The sequence below is a fragment of the Ovis canadensis genome, chromosome 12 (assembly GCF_042477335.2).
Source record: "Ovis canadensis isolate MfBH-ARS-UI-01 breed Bighorn chromosome 12, ARS-UI_OviCan_v2, whole genome shotgun sequence".
Taxonomy (NCBI): Eukaryota; Metazoa; Chordata; class Mammalia; order Artiodactyla; family Bovidae; genus Ovis; species Ovis canadensis.
Genome location: NC_091256.1, coordinates 15,288,881 through 15,306,605, shown reverse-complemented (window position 1 = coordinate 15,306,605; position 17,725 = coordinate 15,288,881). Strand labels below are relative to the sequence as shown.

At 54.4% G+C, this 17,725-nt stretch overlaps 1 protein-coding gene across 1 annotated transcript in view; it reads right to left on the bottom strand.

Annotated features, from left to right (window-relative positions):
- Nucleotides 1–17,725, bottom strand: part of RASSF5 (Ras association domain family member 5) — a 75,147-nt gene that overhangs the window by 42,796 nt on the left and 14,626 nt on the right. The window contains exon 2 of the mRNA XM_069545272.1: nt 5,551–5,672. Within this exon, the coding sequence (XP_069401373.1) occupies nt 5,551–5,672 (122 nt within the window). The remainder of the gene's footprint in view (nt 1–5,550; nt 5,673–17,725) is intronic.

The window sequence follows — 17,725 nt, the reverse complement described above, 5'->3', positions numbered from 1 at the left end:
TTCCCGCCCCCTAAACACTCGCCCCGTCTTCCCCCCTCCCCACCTCTCATGGCAGAGAGAAGACAGCCTGAACCTTGGGATTACTGCTTTTCAAAGGTTGAGGCCAAACTCTTATCGACAGGATGATCTCAACTGTGTTTTGAAAAATGTATGAACGTACAGGAAGAAAATGTAAAAATGTTAACGAACAGTGGTTCCTTCTGGATGGAGGAAGATCAATGATTTTTCTTTTCCTTCAACAGCAGAGCAAAGAAATGCCACCAAGCCAAGACCTCCTAACAGTCATGTGCCTCCAAACTGGCAGAGCTCCGATCAGGGCCCTCCCCACCCCCTGAAAATCCCCACCCCACCCCACCCCCTGAAAATGGCACTCGAACATTTGGGTAGCTCAGACCAGGTGGCGAGGTCAAGGTGAACGCAAAACTCCATCCTGGTATGCAACACAACAGAAGATCGAGCCAAGGCGGAAATCAGCACAAACAGGCTTTTTAGAAAAGGCGAGTGAGGCTGGAGCAGGGCCCAGGTTTTATTGATAGAAGGCTAGGTGCTGCCCCAGCTGTGCTGAAGCATGCAGCCAGGCCTGTCCAAGGCAAACACTGCAGCCCAACCCAGCCAGCCCTGGAGCAAACCCCACTGAGCAAACCCCACTCCAGGCTAGCTGCCATGGGGGCTGCTCGGCACCCACGAGGGGCTCTTGGCTCCTTCTGTATTTTTGTGGTGGTTCTGCTCTAGGCACAGCCCTGATTGAGCTTGCCAGAAAATTCCAAGGTTGACACGTCTCCCCAACAGAAGGAGGGGAGTCACTCTCCTCCCAAATACTCAGACTTGGAAACACCTGCTCACTGTTGAAATTCTGAGGATGAGACAGGCATCCAGCAAACTCCAGGCCCTGCTCTGGCGCTTCCTGCTCCCCTCCCCCTCCCCACCCCGCACTTGAGAGTGTCTGCTAAGTGAGGCTTCGTTTGGGTTTCTCACGCTGCACTGTTCACAACTGGGTCTAGATGATTCTTTGTTGTGCGGGGGGTGAAGTGGAGGGGGCGCTTTCCTGTACAACTGGAATCATTCAGCAGCATCCCAGGCCTCTGCCTACTGGGTGCTAGTAGCCTCCTCCAAGCTGTGTCCGCTAAAAATGTCTCCAGTCACTGCCCGTGACCCGGCGGAGAGGGGAGGGCAAAACCACCCCCATTTGAGACCTGTTGCTCCAGAGGGAGAAACAGAGACCCAGAGTAGGACCCAGGATGCAGTGGGCTGGGCAGGCTCAAGGAGAACGGAAAGACAGACATGGAAGTTCCCAGTGGAAAAGAAAGTGGGGGGAAATAGTCTAAATGAGATATTTAGGAGACGTTGCTCTCTGGTGGGCTATGTAACTTCCCTCCTCCACCTTCTAAAGAAAGTCTTCCGCAAAAGTCCGCATCATTCCCCAGGGCTTGGGGGTCAGATTTGTCTCCCTTCCTTTTCTCACCCTGGACGGGGCACGGCCCTCCCGAGAGGTCTGGTTCCACGCAGACTCCGGTATAGACAGCTCCAATTCTGAAGCGTGTGGAGGATGTACAAAAGTTTTCTTCTCATACTAAGTACATGAGTTACAGGAATCTGTTTAGGAATGGGACATTCCTCCACGATGAATGAAGTTGATCCGAACGTATTACTTGTCCCTTTTTTAAAAAAATAATTTTTATGTATTTACTTGTGGCCACGCTGGGTCTTCACTGCTGCGCTAACTTTTCTCTGGTGCGCCGAGCGGCGGCGACTGGGGCTCCCCTTGTGTGGAGCACGAGCTCCAGAGCACAGGCTATTCCATAGCTGTGGCGCACCGGCGTAGTCGGCTGCATGTGGGATCTTCCTGGATCAAGGATCAAGCCCATGTCTCCTACACTGGCAGGCGGCTTCTTTACCACTGAGCCACCAGGGGGCCTTTCTTATGGGCAACTTCCAATCAGCAGTACTTCACACATTTTTAACCAGGGACAGGTCTATCTCAAGGACATTTGTAAGCTCTCATTAGTATGCTCATCTATTGAAACAAATACCTTAGAGAGTTTCAGAATAATCACCCTGGCACCGATTCATTACAGCATGGCCAAGAGGAGGAACTGCGATTCTGCTGTCACCGGACTCTGGTGCATCCAGATAAATAAATGCTTTGTTATTTAAACAATGCGCATGCGTGCTAAGTTGCTTCAGTTGTGTCCAACTCTGCGTGACCCTGTGGACCACAGCCCGCCAAGCTCTTCTATCCATGGGATCCTCCAGGCAAGAATAATGGAATGGGTGGCCATGCCCTCCTCCAGGGGATCTTCCTGACCCAGGGATCAAACCTACATCTCTTTCGTCTCCTGCACTGGCAGGCAGGTTCTCTACCATTAGCACCGCCTGGGAAGCCCCATATAAGCTATGTACCACACTGTAATCTAGTGATCCAGAGAGCTGAGGGCCTGCATCAGCGATCCTATCAACAGTGCATTTCTCAGGCAAAGTGCATATCTTTACATCATCTTCTGTGATACAGCCAGCCTGCACCACCCACTATGCCTGTATGGCAATTGAAAAGTGAAAGTCGCTCCAGTCCATGGGATTTTCCAGGCAAAGGTACTGGAGTGAGTTGCCATTTCCTTCTCCAGAAAGTCGCTCAGTCATGTCCGAATCTGTGACCCCAGGGAATATACAGTCCGTGGAACTCTCCAAGCCAGAATACTGGAGTAGGTAGCCTTTCCTTTCTCCAGGAGATCGTCCCAACCCAGGGATCGAATCCAGGTCTCCCACGTTGCAGGCGGGTTCTTTACCACCAGCTTTACTGGTAAAAGGTGACAGGCAGTTTTCCTGCTGAAAAAATGTTTTGATGATCTACACTGATTCATCATATCAATGTACTGGTTTCTTCCAATGCCAGGAAGCCTCAGACAGGCAGCAGCAGAGAAACTGGGCAATGAATCATAGCTTTTCTCACTGTTCAGAATGTCCTCCATAATCCCAGGTTAATACAGACACGGTGTTCTCCTCGGGGCCTTTGCCGTGATATCCAATGAATGGTAGCGGTACAGACAGCATGAGATGGTCTTGACTGTACAGCTCCGCATAGTACGTGTGTTCATCTTTCTTGACGTGTTTACGTTATTTCTATATTGCCACTGATTGTGGATAGTGTGCAGGACAACCTCCTCATGCCCTGTGAATTTCCAAGACACCACGTCACATGGGCTGGCAGCTTGTTCTAGGGGGATTTGGGCTGAGTACAGAGCTCCACAGCTCCGTCCATGATGCCCGGGACTGAGCCTGGGATGACACCTCCCACCGGCCCACCGCCACAGGGCGGATGGCGGGCTGCCCTGCGGCTCAGGCTCCCGGTGTCTCAGTTCAGCCCCGGCCACGGGGCATGGGAGCTGTAGAGAGGGGAGGCCAGGTGACTCAGTGCCTGCAAGCTTGTCCCAGAGACACAGCTTTCAGAACCAATTTCATATCATTTTAATAAAAATACACATCATATCTGCTTCCTGTCCTGCTTTCCCAGTGGGAGGAAAGGCCTGGGGAATAGCAGCAGGGAGGCTGGCAGCACCCACGGGTGGACCCAGTGACTGAACATGGTTGAGCAGGTCCATCATGGCTGGAAAAAGCACGTGTGGGTGGCGAGTCTGGGGACCTGGGACTGGACCCCAGTTCCCCAGGCCCACTCGTATTCTCTTGAGGAAATAGCCAGTCATTCAGCATCTGTGCTGTCTCTCACAGCACCAAGGGCCTTCCCCTCAGAAACCAGGGGTTTATTTAAAGGGCTGCTCCTACTTGACTGTATCACTAAGTTCCCAGCATTCCTGGGCTTGGCACATGGTCTACATTCAAAACATATTTGTTAAATAAATAAACAGATGACGTCCTGGGACACTCCTTACTTCCTTGACCAACAACCTTCGACTCATACACTAAGGCTTAGAGGAAATGTCACCTCCTCTGGGAAGTATTCCCTGATTTCTCCCAACAGAAACAGCCGCACTTCCCTGTACACTGTCTACTCAGAACACTTGGCTCATACTTTTATTGAAACTCGTATCACAGCATATACTATTTGGTTGTATTTTGCCTCTCCTGCCAGAATGTAAGTTCTCTGAGGATCCCCACTCTTACCAGTGCTTGGCACACAGCAGATAAATCAATGTGTGTTCAAAAGCAAGGCTCTCCTGTCTCCCTCCCAAAGGCTTGACATCAAAGGTCGAATACATCCTGGTTCAAGTGCCTCGGCAAAGCCCAGAATCAAGAACTGCTTTGGGCATCATCTTCCTGGTCCTCTGACACAGGGAAACACTTGTGCAGTCCCTCTGAAGCTGGCCTGACAACGCACTGCCAGCACCTCAGCGCCAGCACCCCCACTACCCCAGGGCTACGAGGCTTCAGAGGACCCTCAGGAGCTTTCCCTGGGACTCCCACCCCCACCCATACCGCACCCCGTGGCTGGAGCCCTAGGACAAGGCAGGCTCTGTGCCTGGGTGGACTACAGGGCACTTCTCAAGAGCAGCAGGCTTCCCTGCTCCTTCCACCCTGTTCCATGCCCCCAGCCCCTTGGCAAGGGGTGTGCCACCTGCGATTTATCACAAGAACCATATCCTTGGTCTCTCTCCGTTTCCGGCACAGAGCTCCAAAAACCCTTCGAACTTCCCAAGTACAGAGCAAGAAAGATGTTTCCTATGTTGATGAAGTGACTTTGGACCCCACCTAAGGATCAGGAGAACCTACCAAGGGTTAGGATAGGAAGTTTCCCTCCCAGCTGCCAGGCTTCTGGGGACTGGGGAGGGGCTGAAGGATGGTTGCCAGTGGCCAGGGAATTGATCAGTCCTGTCTGTAAAACCCCGAAAGGATGGGGCTGGAGAGCTGGGTGGGTGAACACAGGGAGGTGCCGAGAGAGCAGGGCTGGGAGAGGGCACGGAAGCTCCGTGTGCCTTCTGCCTACCTTGCTGTCCGCATGGCTTCCATCAGGACGTTCCCCTTACATCCTTTTATAATAAACTGGTAATCTAGTGGGCCAAAAATGCCTCTGAGTTCTGTGAGCTGCAGTAGCAAAGTAACTGGGCTTCAGGAGGGGGCTGTGGAACCTGGATCTGTAGCCAGTGGGTCAGGGGCACGGGTGAGAGCACGGCCTTGTGATCGGTATCTGCAGTGGTCATGGGGTGGGGGTGGGGGTGGGGGTGGCGTGCGCAGAAAGTGCCAGAATGGAGCTGAGTCATAGGACACGCAGTGCAGTGGAGGATTGCTTTGGCGGTGTAGCCACCTGCCCCCTGCCCCATCAGAACTGGGCGAAGAATCTGAGTGTGTGCCGTGGACCTCATCTGGCGAGAAAGGGACCCCCGACATCCGCTGGGAACGGGACCCTGACATCCGGCAAGAACGGGCCCCCGATATCCTGCGGGAACGGGACCCCGACATCCGGCAAACACGGAACATCCGGCAAACGTGGAACATCCGGCAAACGTGGAACACCCGCGCACCTCCCACTCACCAGAGCCCGTGGGGGTGAGGGGAGCCCAGACCCCTCAGAGGTCAAGCTCCGCGGTCCGTGCTGCCTACCTGGCTGAAGGTCACGGCGAGGGTGCTCTCTGGAGACGGCCTATCCCGGGAGGCGCCGTCCTGCCGAGTGCAGTCCAGCTGGATCAAGCTGCGGCACTCCGGGTGGCAGGTGAATTTACAGTCTGGAGGGAGAGAACCGCAGGGGGATTAGTGGCCAGAGAAACGCCCTGGGGGCAGCATGCGGCTCCCAGAGGGAAGGGCGCTCAGGAGGGCAGCGGAGGCGAGCGGAGGGGAGACCCCCGGGGGGAGTGTCGCTGGCTCCCCCTGCCACCGTGCGCGTGGAGGTGAGGGGGTGCTTTACAGCTCCCAGACTGCTCCCACCTCTGCTGTTGCGTGTGGCCCTGCAACCCTTATTACTGCTGCTTGCTGGCTCAGAGGTTAAAGCATCTGCCTGGAATGTGGAAGACCTGGGTTCGATCCCTGGGTCGGGAAGATCCCCTGGAGAAGGAAATGGCAACCCACTCCAGTACTCTTGCCTGGAGAATCCCATGGAGGGAGGAGCCTGGTAGGCTACAGTCCATGGGGTCACAAAGAGTCGGACACGACTGAGCGACTTCACTTTCACTTTACAGATGGAAACTGGGGCCGGGGGACTTTGATGACTTTCTCTTAGGTCATCTCCCTTCAGGCTGGCGCGCACTCTACTAATTTCTGTTATCCCATTGTTATAATCAACGTCACCTGTCTCTGACCCTACCCTATCTAGAAATGTGTCAGCTTCTCTAACCCGGCTGACACAGCCTAAAGACAGCATCCCAAACTAGGTGCCTCGGGGGAAACCTCACCTTTATTTCCTAAACAATGTTCACATCTATGGAAGTAAGACTCAACGCCCAGAGTTGAGAAGGGCATACGGGAATACCTTCAAGATAGGGACGCTGAGGCTCAGAGAGGTAAAGCCAGGTGCCCAGGGACACACAGCTCACTGGCTGGGCCACAGCTGCCTCTCTGGAACCTCCCCGGCAGAAGGGAGGTAAAGCTGAAGAGGGCAGGAGGCAGTGAGGCTGGGACCAGTGAGGGGAGAGGGTGTATGGAGGATGGGAGCGAAACAGGACGGCAGCAAGGGAAGGGAGCACACGCCCACAAGCAGTGCCCCGATCTAAGGCTGGCTCCCCCAGACAGGCAGTGCCCCAATCTGAGGCTGGCTCCCCAGACGGGCAGCGCCCCGATCTGAGGCTGGCTCCCCCAGACGGGCAGCGCCCCTATCTGAGGCTGGCTCCCCAAGACGGGCAGCGCCCCCATCTGAGGCTGGCTCCCCCAGACAGGCAGCGCCCCGATCTGAGGCTGTTCCCCAGGGTGAGCAATGCCCCGATCTGAGGCTGGCTCTCACAGAACCTGCTGGGCCTGCCAGGGTCACCTGTCCTGAAGGTGCGGCAGCTCAGCTGGAAGGCCCGGCTGAGGAGGCGGCCACAGTGTCCGTGAGAAGGCTGCCCGATGGTGATGTGGGCCTGTGGTGGGGGTGGGGGGGCGGTATGGCAGCCTGGGCCTGTCTGGGTAACCTGGGGACGAGGAAAGCTTCTGATTGATGAGGGCTCGGCCTCCTTCCTTTCAATAAGCTCCAGAACCTCGGCACATTGGGACTGCCTTCTTTAAAAAAAAAATTTATTAATGACTTGTGTGGTTGTGTCGGGAGTGTGCAGCGCTCAGGGTCTTCCTCGTGTCCTGTGGGATGTTTTGTTGAGGCATGCAGACTCTCCAGGTACGGTGTGCCGGCTTCAGTAGCTGTGGCACACATCCAGGGATGCGGGATCCTCGTCCCCCAGCCAGGGGTTGAACCCACGTCCTCTGCATTGCAAGGAGGATTCCGAACTGCTGGGCCGCCAGGGGAGTCCTTGGATGTCATCTTAAAGCTGTGAAGCACTCTGCGGGGGCTGGTGGTGAAGGTGGGTCTCCTCTTCTCCCCAGGCTCTCGGCGGGGGGCAGGGCGGGGTTCGGAGTGAGACCACCACTCTTTAAGCCACCACCTTCCCTTCCGTCCCCAAAGATGAGGGCAGGGACCACCTTCCTTGGACAGTTTCTGCTGTTGATGCCACAGCATAGCACCTGGGGATTCCAGAACTCTGGCGCCTTCTGACTCCATGCTCTGAAGTCCCGAGCACCCTCCGGGATGGCGCTCAGGAGCCCTGCTGCTCGCCTCCCCAGTGCCCGCAGCCAGGCCCACCACGATGCCTCCTCCTTCACAGCCCACCCAGGCCTTCCTGGCCCTCCTCCAGGGAAGCGTCTCGCCTGTGCAGGGGCTGTGTGGGGCCCACTCGGAGCCACACACCATACCCCTCCCAGCGCCCCCATGCATTCCTGGGCCCCCAGAGGATTCCTGCCCAGTGTGGGGACTACCTCACCCCTGGCAGGGTGGAAGGCAGCGGGGAGGGTGTGCAGGCTGAGTCTCTGCTGCCTGCAGTGCCCAAAAATGCCAGGGCTTCGATAAGGGAGCCCCGAGAAGCCTTGCTCTGGGCCCGCTTCTGGGACACATCTGTGCAGCTCCCGGTGGGCTCAGAGCGTGAAGGATGCTCCGGGGCTGCCAGCCGGTGGGAGCCCGCCAGCTCTGCCCCGAGGGAGGGCTGCCCCTGGCTCCCAAAGGCAAGAGCATCTGGACAGAGGACGCCGCCCTGCAGTGTCTTCTTTCAGCTGTGTCCTGCCAACTCGGGCACCCTGAGTCCACCTGTGCAGCGCAGTCTCTCGGTGCCTGTCTGTCTCTCACTGACACACACGCACACGCGCTCTGAAAAGAGCATCAAAACCACACGGAGATTTACTTACTTTTTCTTACGGGTCTGATGCTGAGCTGCACAGAGCCAGGGAACAGAAGAGACCAGGAGGAGTGGTTCAGGATTTTATAAAAACACACTTGAGCAGCAATGAGTCTGTCCCATCAGACCGCGGAATCACAGACCGGAGCAAAACCACCAAAGCACGTCTTGATATTTCCTGGCCCCCAGAAACGCTAAGCCCAGGGCTTTTAGGCCAGCAGAGATGAAGTCAGAGTCCTCAGGCCTTTCTGCGCACCAGAAGCCGACCCCACCAGCACAGCCAGCAGCCGGCAGGCCCCCAGGGCTCTGAGCACGGACAGTCACAAGGCTGCAAAGGCAGGGCCGTGTTCCACCGGGGCCCACCGCTTCAGCCCTCATGGGCCACATTTCCCCCGAGACAGAAGGAGAGATGTTGGCGCACCCCCAGACGGGCCCTTCTCCAAGGAGGGGCCCGTGTGTCCGGATGGGGAAGGGCTCCTGGGGCACCCTCAGACCCAGGCCGTGCTGGATTCCTTGCTGCCCTAACAAAGCACCACCCACCAGGTGGCCTAGAACTGAAATTTATTCTCTCTCGGTTCTGGAGGCTAGCAGTCTGAAATCAAGTTGTCAGGAGGGTCACGCTTCTCCTGGAGACTGTAGGAGGACCCTTCCTTGCCTCTTGCCGGCTTCTGGGAGTGTGCTGGCAAGATCTCTGGTGTTCCTCGGCCTCTAGCTGCAGGACTGCAGTCTCTGCCTCCACCTCTGAGTCCAGCCTCCTTCCGTTTCCCCATAGCACAGGACAGGTCCCGAGGGCCTGCTGTCCCCGTGGGCTGTGTCTGCACCTGGTCACCTGCATGAGACATCAGTCATATTGGGCTAGGGGACTCTACTACCGGAGCACGGCCTCTTCCTGTGCTCTGCTTAGTTGCTCAGTCATGTCCGACTCTGTGCAATCCCATGGACTGTAGCCCACTGGGCTCCTCTGTCCTTGGGGATTCTCCAGGCAACAATACTGGAGTGGGTTGCCATGCCCTCCTCCAGGAGGTCTTCCTGACCCAGGGATCGAACCCAGGTCTCCCACAGGCAGATTCTTTACCCTCTGAGGCAGACCTCTTCCTGACTAATCACGCTTGCTACTACCTAGTTTCCAAACAAGTTCACATTCTGGCGCACCGGGATGAGAATTTCAGCATGTTTGTAGGGGTGGGGGATATAATTCAACCCATAACACAAAACCTGGGCAGAATTAAGAACCCAGAGCCCTCAGTCTCAAACACAGGGGGTTCCTCACAGACCCCAGGGGTCAGCGCAGCCTGGCAGAGGAAGGAGGAGGTGGAGAGCTGAGCCAAGGGCGGGGCCTCCACACCTGCACTGGTCCCGCTCCTCTGGGTCCCTGAAGGCCACACCAAAGGCACTGTCCCCAGCGAGTGGGTCAGGTCCAGAGGTCATGGCAAGCGAGTCCCAAGATGCATCTTTCTTCCACTTAAGCCCGGAGGAGGTGAACTCTGCCTGGAACATTTTGGAGATTGTTTTCCAAGATGCAAAAGCTACAAACCTCCCTTTAGTCCCCAGGGCTGCCAAAGTTAGTTCTTGCCTGACCCCAGTTGCCAAATGTGCACACACACAGAGGCACACAGGCCTACAAAGAGGCTAATTTTTCTCAACCAGATGCATTCTGTTGATAAGGAACCCATCAGGCCCTTTCACCCCAGGCTTGTAAGCAAGATCTCAAGACAGCAAGGAGCTGGTCTGCTTCAGTCTCCCTGCCCTGGCCAGAGCCGGGCTGTGGGGTGAGGGTGGGCAGGCTCCCAGGACTCAGAGCCTGGTTACAGCGCGCCCACAGGCCTCCTGGCAGTCACTCCCAGGTCAGCGAAGAGCAGCTTCTCACCCCGTGATCAGAGCCACTTCCGAGGCCCACGGGGAAGCATAGCAGCCTCTGAGTCCAGGAGCTCCGTGTCTGTCCTCTGGGTACCCCAGGCCTTCCTGGACAAGGTCAGCCTCGGAACAAACTGACCACTTCCCCGTTCTCCTTGGGACTGGTCCTGTGCTATGGGGAAATGGAAAGTGGGTGGGCCTAGAGCAAGTACCTGCTTTACAGTGCTGCTAGAGCACTAAATGAGGTAATTATGTAAATCATAACACCTGACGCAGATAAGAGATCGATAAATATTAACTACTTTTATTAAGCGGCTAAAACCCAAGTCGGCCTCCTCAGCGGTCACGGCCCCAGCATCCGCATCCCGGAAGCCCGTATGTGTTCCTGGCATCAATGTCACTGACCTCCCCCCAGACCCACTGCATCCTGACACAAAGGCCTGGACGCATCCTCACGTGACTCTTCGTGACCCGCCAGGCTCCTCTGTCCATGGATTCTCCAGGCAAGAACACCGGAGTGGGTTGCCATGCCTTCCTCCAGGGGATCTTCCTGACCCAGGGACTGAACTCCACCTCCGGCATTGGCAGGCAGGTTCTTTACCACAAAGCCACCTGGGAAGTCCCTCAGACGCCCACTGCACCCCCTCCCCAGGCTGAGCAGGGGAGGCCCCCAGCCTCAGCCCCCCGCACAGGTGAGGCGCCAGCTGCGCACGGAGCCTGGAGATGGGCAGCCCTCCCCACCTCGGGAGGCACCCCTACCTGCCTGGGTTGTCTCTCCGCCATGCATTCCTACCCAGCCCCTCCAACATTTGAACTTCTAAAATCTTGCTTTAGTTTCAGAAGAGAAAGTTGCTAACCAAGGTTGATAACTTTTAGTATTAAAGAGGATGTGGGTACATGAGAAGGTTCTTGCCTTCTTGGTGGTACCAGTTTCCTGCAGGAATATGTATTTATCTGTCTCTAAATATGTCTCCACAAAAAGGTTCATCAGACAGTTGTTCATGGCAACAAAATACTAGAAATACCCCATATCCATCTACAGGGGGCCAGTTACAGTTACATTTTAAAATGAAATACTACTTAGCCGTTACATAAGATGATGCAGATTCATACTGATCAGTTTGGAAAGAGGTCCACAAGTATATCACTGAAAGAGAAAAAAGGTTCTGTTTTATGGTCCCGGTTATATAAAACCATACACAGTACGCACAGAGAGAAATCTGGAAGGTGATATGTTTGCTCTGAGTAATGAGATTTCAAGTGTTTTTCCTCTTTATAGTTCCTAAATTTTGCTTTTGAATTTTTAAAATTGAATCTATATTCTTTACTAATGGAAAAAATACCACCAAAAAATGAACAAAGACAATTCCTGGACCCACACCGTGATGAGAGAAGCTGCGATTGTTCACCACCTGCAGTGTGCCAGACACTTCATACACATACTTCCACATTATCAGTACTAAGCACGCGTGATATGTTTCTACCCCATCAGACTTTATTCTTGAGAGCAGTTTTAGGTTCACAGCAAAAGTGAGCGCAAGTATATAGCGAGTTCCCGCGTCCCCGCTGCCGCAGACATGCATAGCCTCCCCTCGCTGACACCCCCCCCCTCGTCCGAGTGGCGCCCTGGTTGCAGCTGACGAGCCCTGCTGAGCGGCCACTCTCGCCATTTACCTCCGGGTCCGCTCCTGGAGCTGCGCATCCCGCGGGTTTGGACAGATGGAGAACACAGGCACCCACCACGGCAGTGTCTCACGGCGCAGTTTCACCGCCCTAAGTATCCCTGAGCTCTGCCTGCCCACCCCTTCCTCCTCACTAATCCTCGGTAAACACTGATTTGTTTTTACTGCCTCCGTCGTCTTGTCATTTCCAGAATGCCCCACACACTCCACAGGCTTTTCAGACCGGCTTCTTTCACTGAGCAATACGCACCTAAGGTACCTCCATGTCATTCCATCTCTTTTAACTTCTGAATGTTAACCCACCGTCCGGATGGACCGCGGTTTCTTCAGGCATTCCCCTATGAAGGACATCTTGGTCGCCTCCGGGTGCTGCAGGCGTGGGTAAAGCTGCTGCAAACACCTGCATGTGGCTTTCCACATGGATGGGAGTTTCCAGCCCTGCTGTTCTACTGTTTTAGTGGAGAAGGGAATGGCAACCACTCCAGTGCTCTCGCCTGGAGAACCCCATGGCTGGAGGAGACTGGTCACAGGTCACAAAGAGCCGGACACAACTGAGCCACTTCACTTTCTTTCTTTCTATAGTTCCTTTTGGAGGAGGAAATGGCAACCACTCCAGTGCTCTCGCCTGGAGAATCCCATGGACAGAGGGGCCTGGTGGGCTACAGTCTATGGGGTTGCAAGAGTTGGACACGACTAAGCAACTAACACACACACTCCTGTTTTAGAGATGAGAAAACTGAGGCTTGGAGAGGTTAAGAGACTTCTCGAGACCCTTGTGGCTAGTGAGTGGCAGAACTGGGGTTGAAATCCATCACACCTTGCTGCTTTTCAGGAGCCCTACTTTCTGGTAAACTGTCCCCTCCACTTGCTCTTGGTCCTCCCTACTCCACACTACGTGATGCCAGGGATGGGCTTCATCAGGGATGGGGGTCAGGTGACCCCCCCTTGGTGACCCAAGGGCAGAAGAGAGCATGGGGCCCAGCGATGTGGGTGACGGGTGCTTCTTCCTCTGCCCCGGGAGGTAACAGCAAGAACGCCCCTCTCCAAGGCCTCTGCCTTGTCCTGGGAAGTGCCCGTTCATGGCTCGAGGCCCAGCCCAGCCAGGCCGCTTGGCCTGGGAGAACCTGCTCTGGCCTGCTTCTGCATCCACAGTCCCTTCATCCCTGGGAGATTAGGAGCTACTGGGGCAACAGCCAGAAATCCTGGCACTGAGCTCCTCGCGGAGTACCAGAGGCCAGCTCCTCGGTCAAGGTCAAGCCCCACGAACAGTGGACTCTCCGCCCTCCCCACTCAGAGTCCCAGGCTCTGTGGCTCCGCTTCCTGTGACACCCAGACAGAGCCAACTGCTGTATCGCGTGCAAAGATGAGGATGGCAGATGAGCGGCCGGCGATGGACACATGCCTGGAGCACCGAAGTGCACCCGCTCGGCAGCTGTAAGTCAGACGTTCTCAGGCAAGCCACGTGGCTCCTTAAAGGACACTGTTTAATGTGCATGGCAGAGGTCCTCGGGAAAGGGTGAGAGAAGCAAAACACTCAATCAGTTTTCAAGTGCACAAAATCTGGCCTCCAGAGCCACACAGATCAGGGTCTGAGCGCAAGCTCTGCTTCTAATTGGTTATGAGATGCCGCAGCTTCCTCATCTGTACAGTGGAAGTAATGATATCCTCCTTACCAGCAGCTTTGTTGCCAAAAAAAAATAAAGCACCCCATGGATCTTCCCTGGTGGCTCAGACGGTGAAGCGTCTGCCTACAATGCGGGAGACCTGGGTTCAATCCCTGGGTCGGGAAGATCTCCTGGAGAAGGAAATGGCAACCCACTCCAGTATTCTTGCCTGGAAAATCCCATGGATGGAAGAACCTAGTTAGGCTACAGCCCATGGGGTGGCCAAAGAGTCGGACAGGACAGAGCGACTTCACTCACTCAACGCACCCCACAGTGCCTGCACACAGCAGATGCCCAACAGACAGCAGCTGTCACTTGCAACAGAGGGCCTCCTGAGCCTGGGAAGCAGGATTCCTGCTGACTCAGTGCACGATGGATGTGCGTGCATACCAGCGAGCTAAGTTGCTTCAGTCGGGTCTGACTCTGTGATCCTGTGGACTGTAGTCCATCAGGCTCCTCTGTCCCTGGGATTTCCCAGGCAAGCAAACTGGAGTGGGTTGCCATGCCCTCTTCCAGGGGATCTTCCCGACCCAGGGATCGAACCCACATCTATGTCTCCTGCACTGGCAGGCAGGTTGCCAGCCCTCAAATCTCTCAGTTCAGGGTTGTCTTCCAATGTATTAAGACAAATCATGCAACTTTCCTGTCCCTTAAGTTCCTCCTACCTGCCCCTCCTCCCTCCAGCACCGCTTCTGGTGGCCCAGGGAGTGAGGCAGAGTCACGAGAGGATGGGTAGTGCCAGACAGAGGGGAGGGAGAGAGGAGGATGGATCTGCCAGCCTTGGAGGTCGGGGGCCACTGGCAGACTCACCACAGTCTCTACAGTTTTCATACTCCTGGTTGAACGTCTCATGAGGCTGGCAGCAAGAGAATAGGAACTCCACACTCCTGGGGTCAGGCCTCTAGCTCAGGAGGTCTGCATCTTCACGTTTCCAGGAAGAAACCGGAACCCCAGCCCCCCTCAAGGCCATACAGTGCAGTTCCTTGTTTCAGAGGAAAGGCCACCGCTGAGGGCACCCAGCACCCCCGACCCCAGCCTGGAGGGCCTGGAGACACACAGCTGCCTTCTCACAGCACACAGCCCCAGCTACACACACACGCACGCACACACACACACACAGAGACTGTGTCAGAATGCACACACACACACACACACAGACAGACTGTGTCAGAATGCAAGCCTGGGAAAGGGAGGGCGGTGTCGTGGTAGGCTCGGCCTGGAAGTGAGGCCTGTGTCCTGGGTCAGAGATGCCAGCCCTCCCATGGACAGGAGACGCAGGCGGCTGGCTGCACTGGGATGCTGTCAAAGAGCCGTGAGGGAATGCTCCTAAACACGCTCAAGTCTGGATCGGATGCTGAGTCCCCACGTAAAAGGGGAGTCGGGATGAGCGGGCTTCACGGAAAGCAGGGCCCCGGGTGAAGCAGGTCAAGGGAGTGAAGGCACCGGGGGTGATGCAAGGAGCCTGGGCTGAGTTGAGGACACGATGCCACCTCAAGACCCTGGGCCACCCCCTTCTGCCAAGTGGCGCATCGAGGGCACGTGCGGCAGGGCTGGAGGGGTGACGTGTGCACTCTGAAGCCACCCTTCTGTACTGAAGGGAAAGGCAAAACGTTCCGCTGAGCAGTTGCTCGGGAGCCAAAGCAGATATGTACAATTCTTCCCCGGGGCCTTGGTCCCTGGGTCTAAGGGGCAGTTGCTCATTCCCTGAGCCTGGCTTCTTGGTGGTCACAGTTCCAGGCAGGCCCAGCGTGTCCTCTGCACCCTCTTCCCCAACTTGGCACCCAGGCCGGCCTGCAGAGGCACGATCGCGTCCCACGTGGGTGGGTGTGGGTGGGTGTGCCTCTTGGGCGGGCCCATTATTCACCTGTCTCCGACACAAGCACACGTCCCTAGGCTGAAAGCACCAACAGAGGGCCAGCCCCGCGGTCAGACCAGGCCAAGTGTGTCGGGTGGGGGTGTTCTGGGAGGGGCCTGTGGAGGGGCTGGAGGCAGGAGGGTGCGTGGCAAGTTCAGATGGAAGGTGCAGGAGCAAGGGGGGTCAGGCAGTACCCCCCCCCCCGGGCCAGTGAAGCAGGGGCCGGGGCCTGAGCCCAGGGCACCTGCCCATGTGGCCTGTTCCACGTCACTTAGCTCTTTGGGGGTGCTGCACCCTGAAGCGTTCCCTCCAAACAGCCTTCCGCGGATGTGCGCACGTATGTGTTCACACTGCGTCGCTTCAGTCGTGTCTCTTTGCCACCCCATGGACTGCAGCCCTCCAGGCTCCGCTGTCTGTGGGACCCTCCAGGCAAGAACAAGGAGCACACAGACAGGGGAGCTTCCCAACCCGCGGCTTGAACCTGCGTCTCCTGCACTGGCAGGCGGCTACTTCACCACTGGTGACACCTGGGAGGCCCCATGTGGAAGTGTATATATGTTTAGAATCATAAGCAAGGTTGAAGCCACTTTAACAATTCACGCTTCATGTTTAGATTGCGTTAACTAACTCCCTGCCAGGACTATGCTAGAACTCTCCCTCCTGTCAACTCTGTCCCCACCCCCTGATTTTCGCTGTATCACATTGTTTACACTTCCAGTGTTTACAATATTTACATTCTGTCGTAAGTATAATGATCACACAGTTATCTAAAATTAACTCCACCTTTAAACTGATTCAGTCTTTTTGCAACAGCAAAACTATTTTTAATTTAATCAATCTTTCGGTTGACTGAAATTTTTGGTATTATATTTTATATGCATTATGTTTGCCAATGATGCTTCAAGCATTTTAAAGAGATGTGCCCTGTTTTACTGGACTTTTAATGCTGTGGTACTGGGGTCTTACGCACGAAAAGGATGATCAGCAGGAAATGCAGATGGAGAAGACAGAGGCAGGTGAGTTTGCAGCCCTCAGTGCAACGCCACAGAGCATCTCTGAAAATGCCCCCTTGACCAATCATTGCAGGAGGCCACAGACTTTGGTAAAACGTACAAGTAAATGCTACGAGGTGGGAAAGCCAAATGAACCTCATTTCTCACAAGTCTGTAGGAGGCTTGTCATCTGGACCGTCTGACACCACATCCAAAAATGTCCAAGTTGAATTTGGGGTGTGGCTATGCAGAAGTGCAAAGACACAGCACAATATCCTTTTTTTTTAGAAACAATTTCTGATGCGTGACAATTAAAGTACACGCACCCATCAGGACGCACACACTCCGAGAGGCAGAGTTAACCCTTTTTACAACATGTCTCCTGTCTCCCTACATCTACCTAATCACGGTCAGTTTTCTGCATGTGCATGCAAGTATTTACTGGGGGCCTATCAAGGTCAAGTATTGTTCCAAAGGACAGCTGGTTTTATCCAAAAACTTGTGTAAAAGGAAAAGTATATATACACACATACATATAAGGATATAAAAGGAGTACATATATATATAACTTTGAATATCTACACATATATTTTTAATACAGGTGTTAATCCTGTTTTGATTGTCATCACAAGAAAGATAAATCTTATTTCCAAAGCACTTTAAAAGTTTTTTTAAGAAACACTGTAGACAGCAGTAGGAAAGAACAAAATAATGCAATTTATAGCAACATGGATGGATCCAGAGATTGTCATATTGAATGAAATAAGTCACACAGAAACAGACAAATCTCATACGATATCACTTATAGGTAGAATCTAAAAAAATGGGACAAATGAACCTATTTACAAAACAGAGAGTCACAGATGTAGAAAACAAACATGTTTACCAAGGAGGGAGCCGGGGGTGGGGCAAGAGGGATAAATCGGGAGAGTGGGATTGACATGTACAGAGTATCACATGTGAGAGGGAAATGGGACGTCCCTGGTGGTCCAGCGGCTAAGGTTCCACACTCCAAGTGCAGAGCGCCCTGGGTTCTATCCCTGGGGGAGGAGCTAGATCCCTCATGCTGCAACTAAGACTCAGTGGAGCCAGATAAGTAAATAAGTAAAATGTTTTAAAAAATACATAATTAATAAGGACCTACTGATCAGCACAGATAACTCTTCTCAATACTCTGTAATGACCTATACGGGAAAAGAATTTAAAAAAGAGTGGCGTGGAAACACGTATAACTGACTCACTGCGCTTTACAGCAGAAACTAACGCAACACTGTAAGCCAACTGTACTCCAATAACCTTTTTTTATAAAAATACCACTGTGGGGTTTAAGGTGATTTAAGAAACGGCAAGAAGCCCACGGGAACTAAAGCCAGTGTGGAGC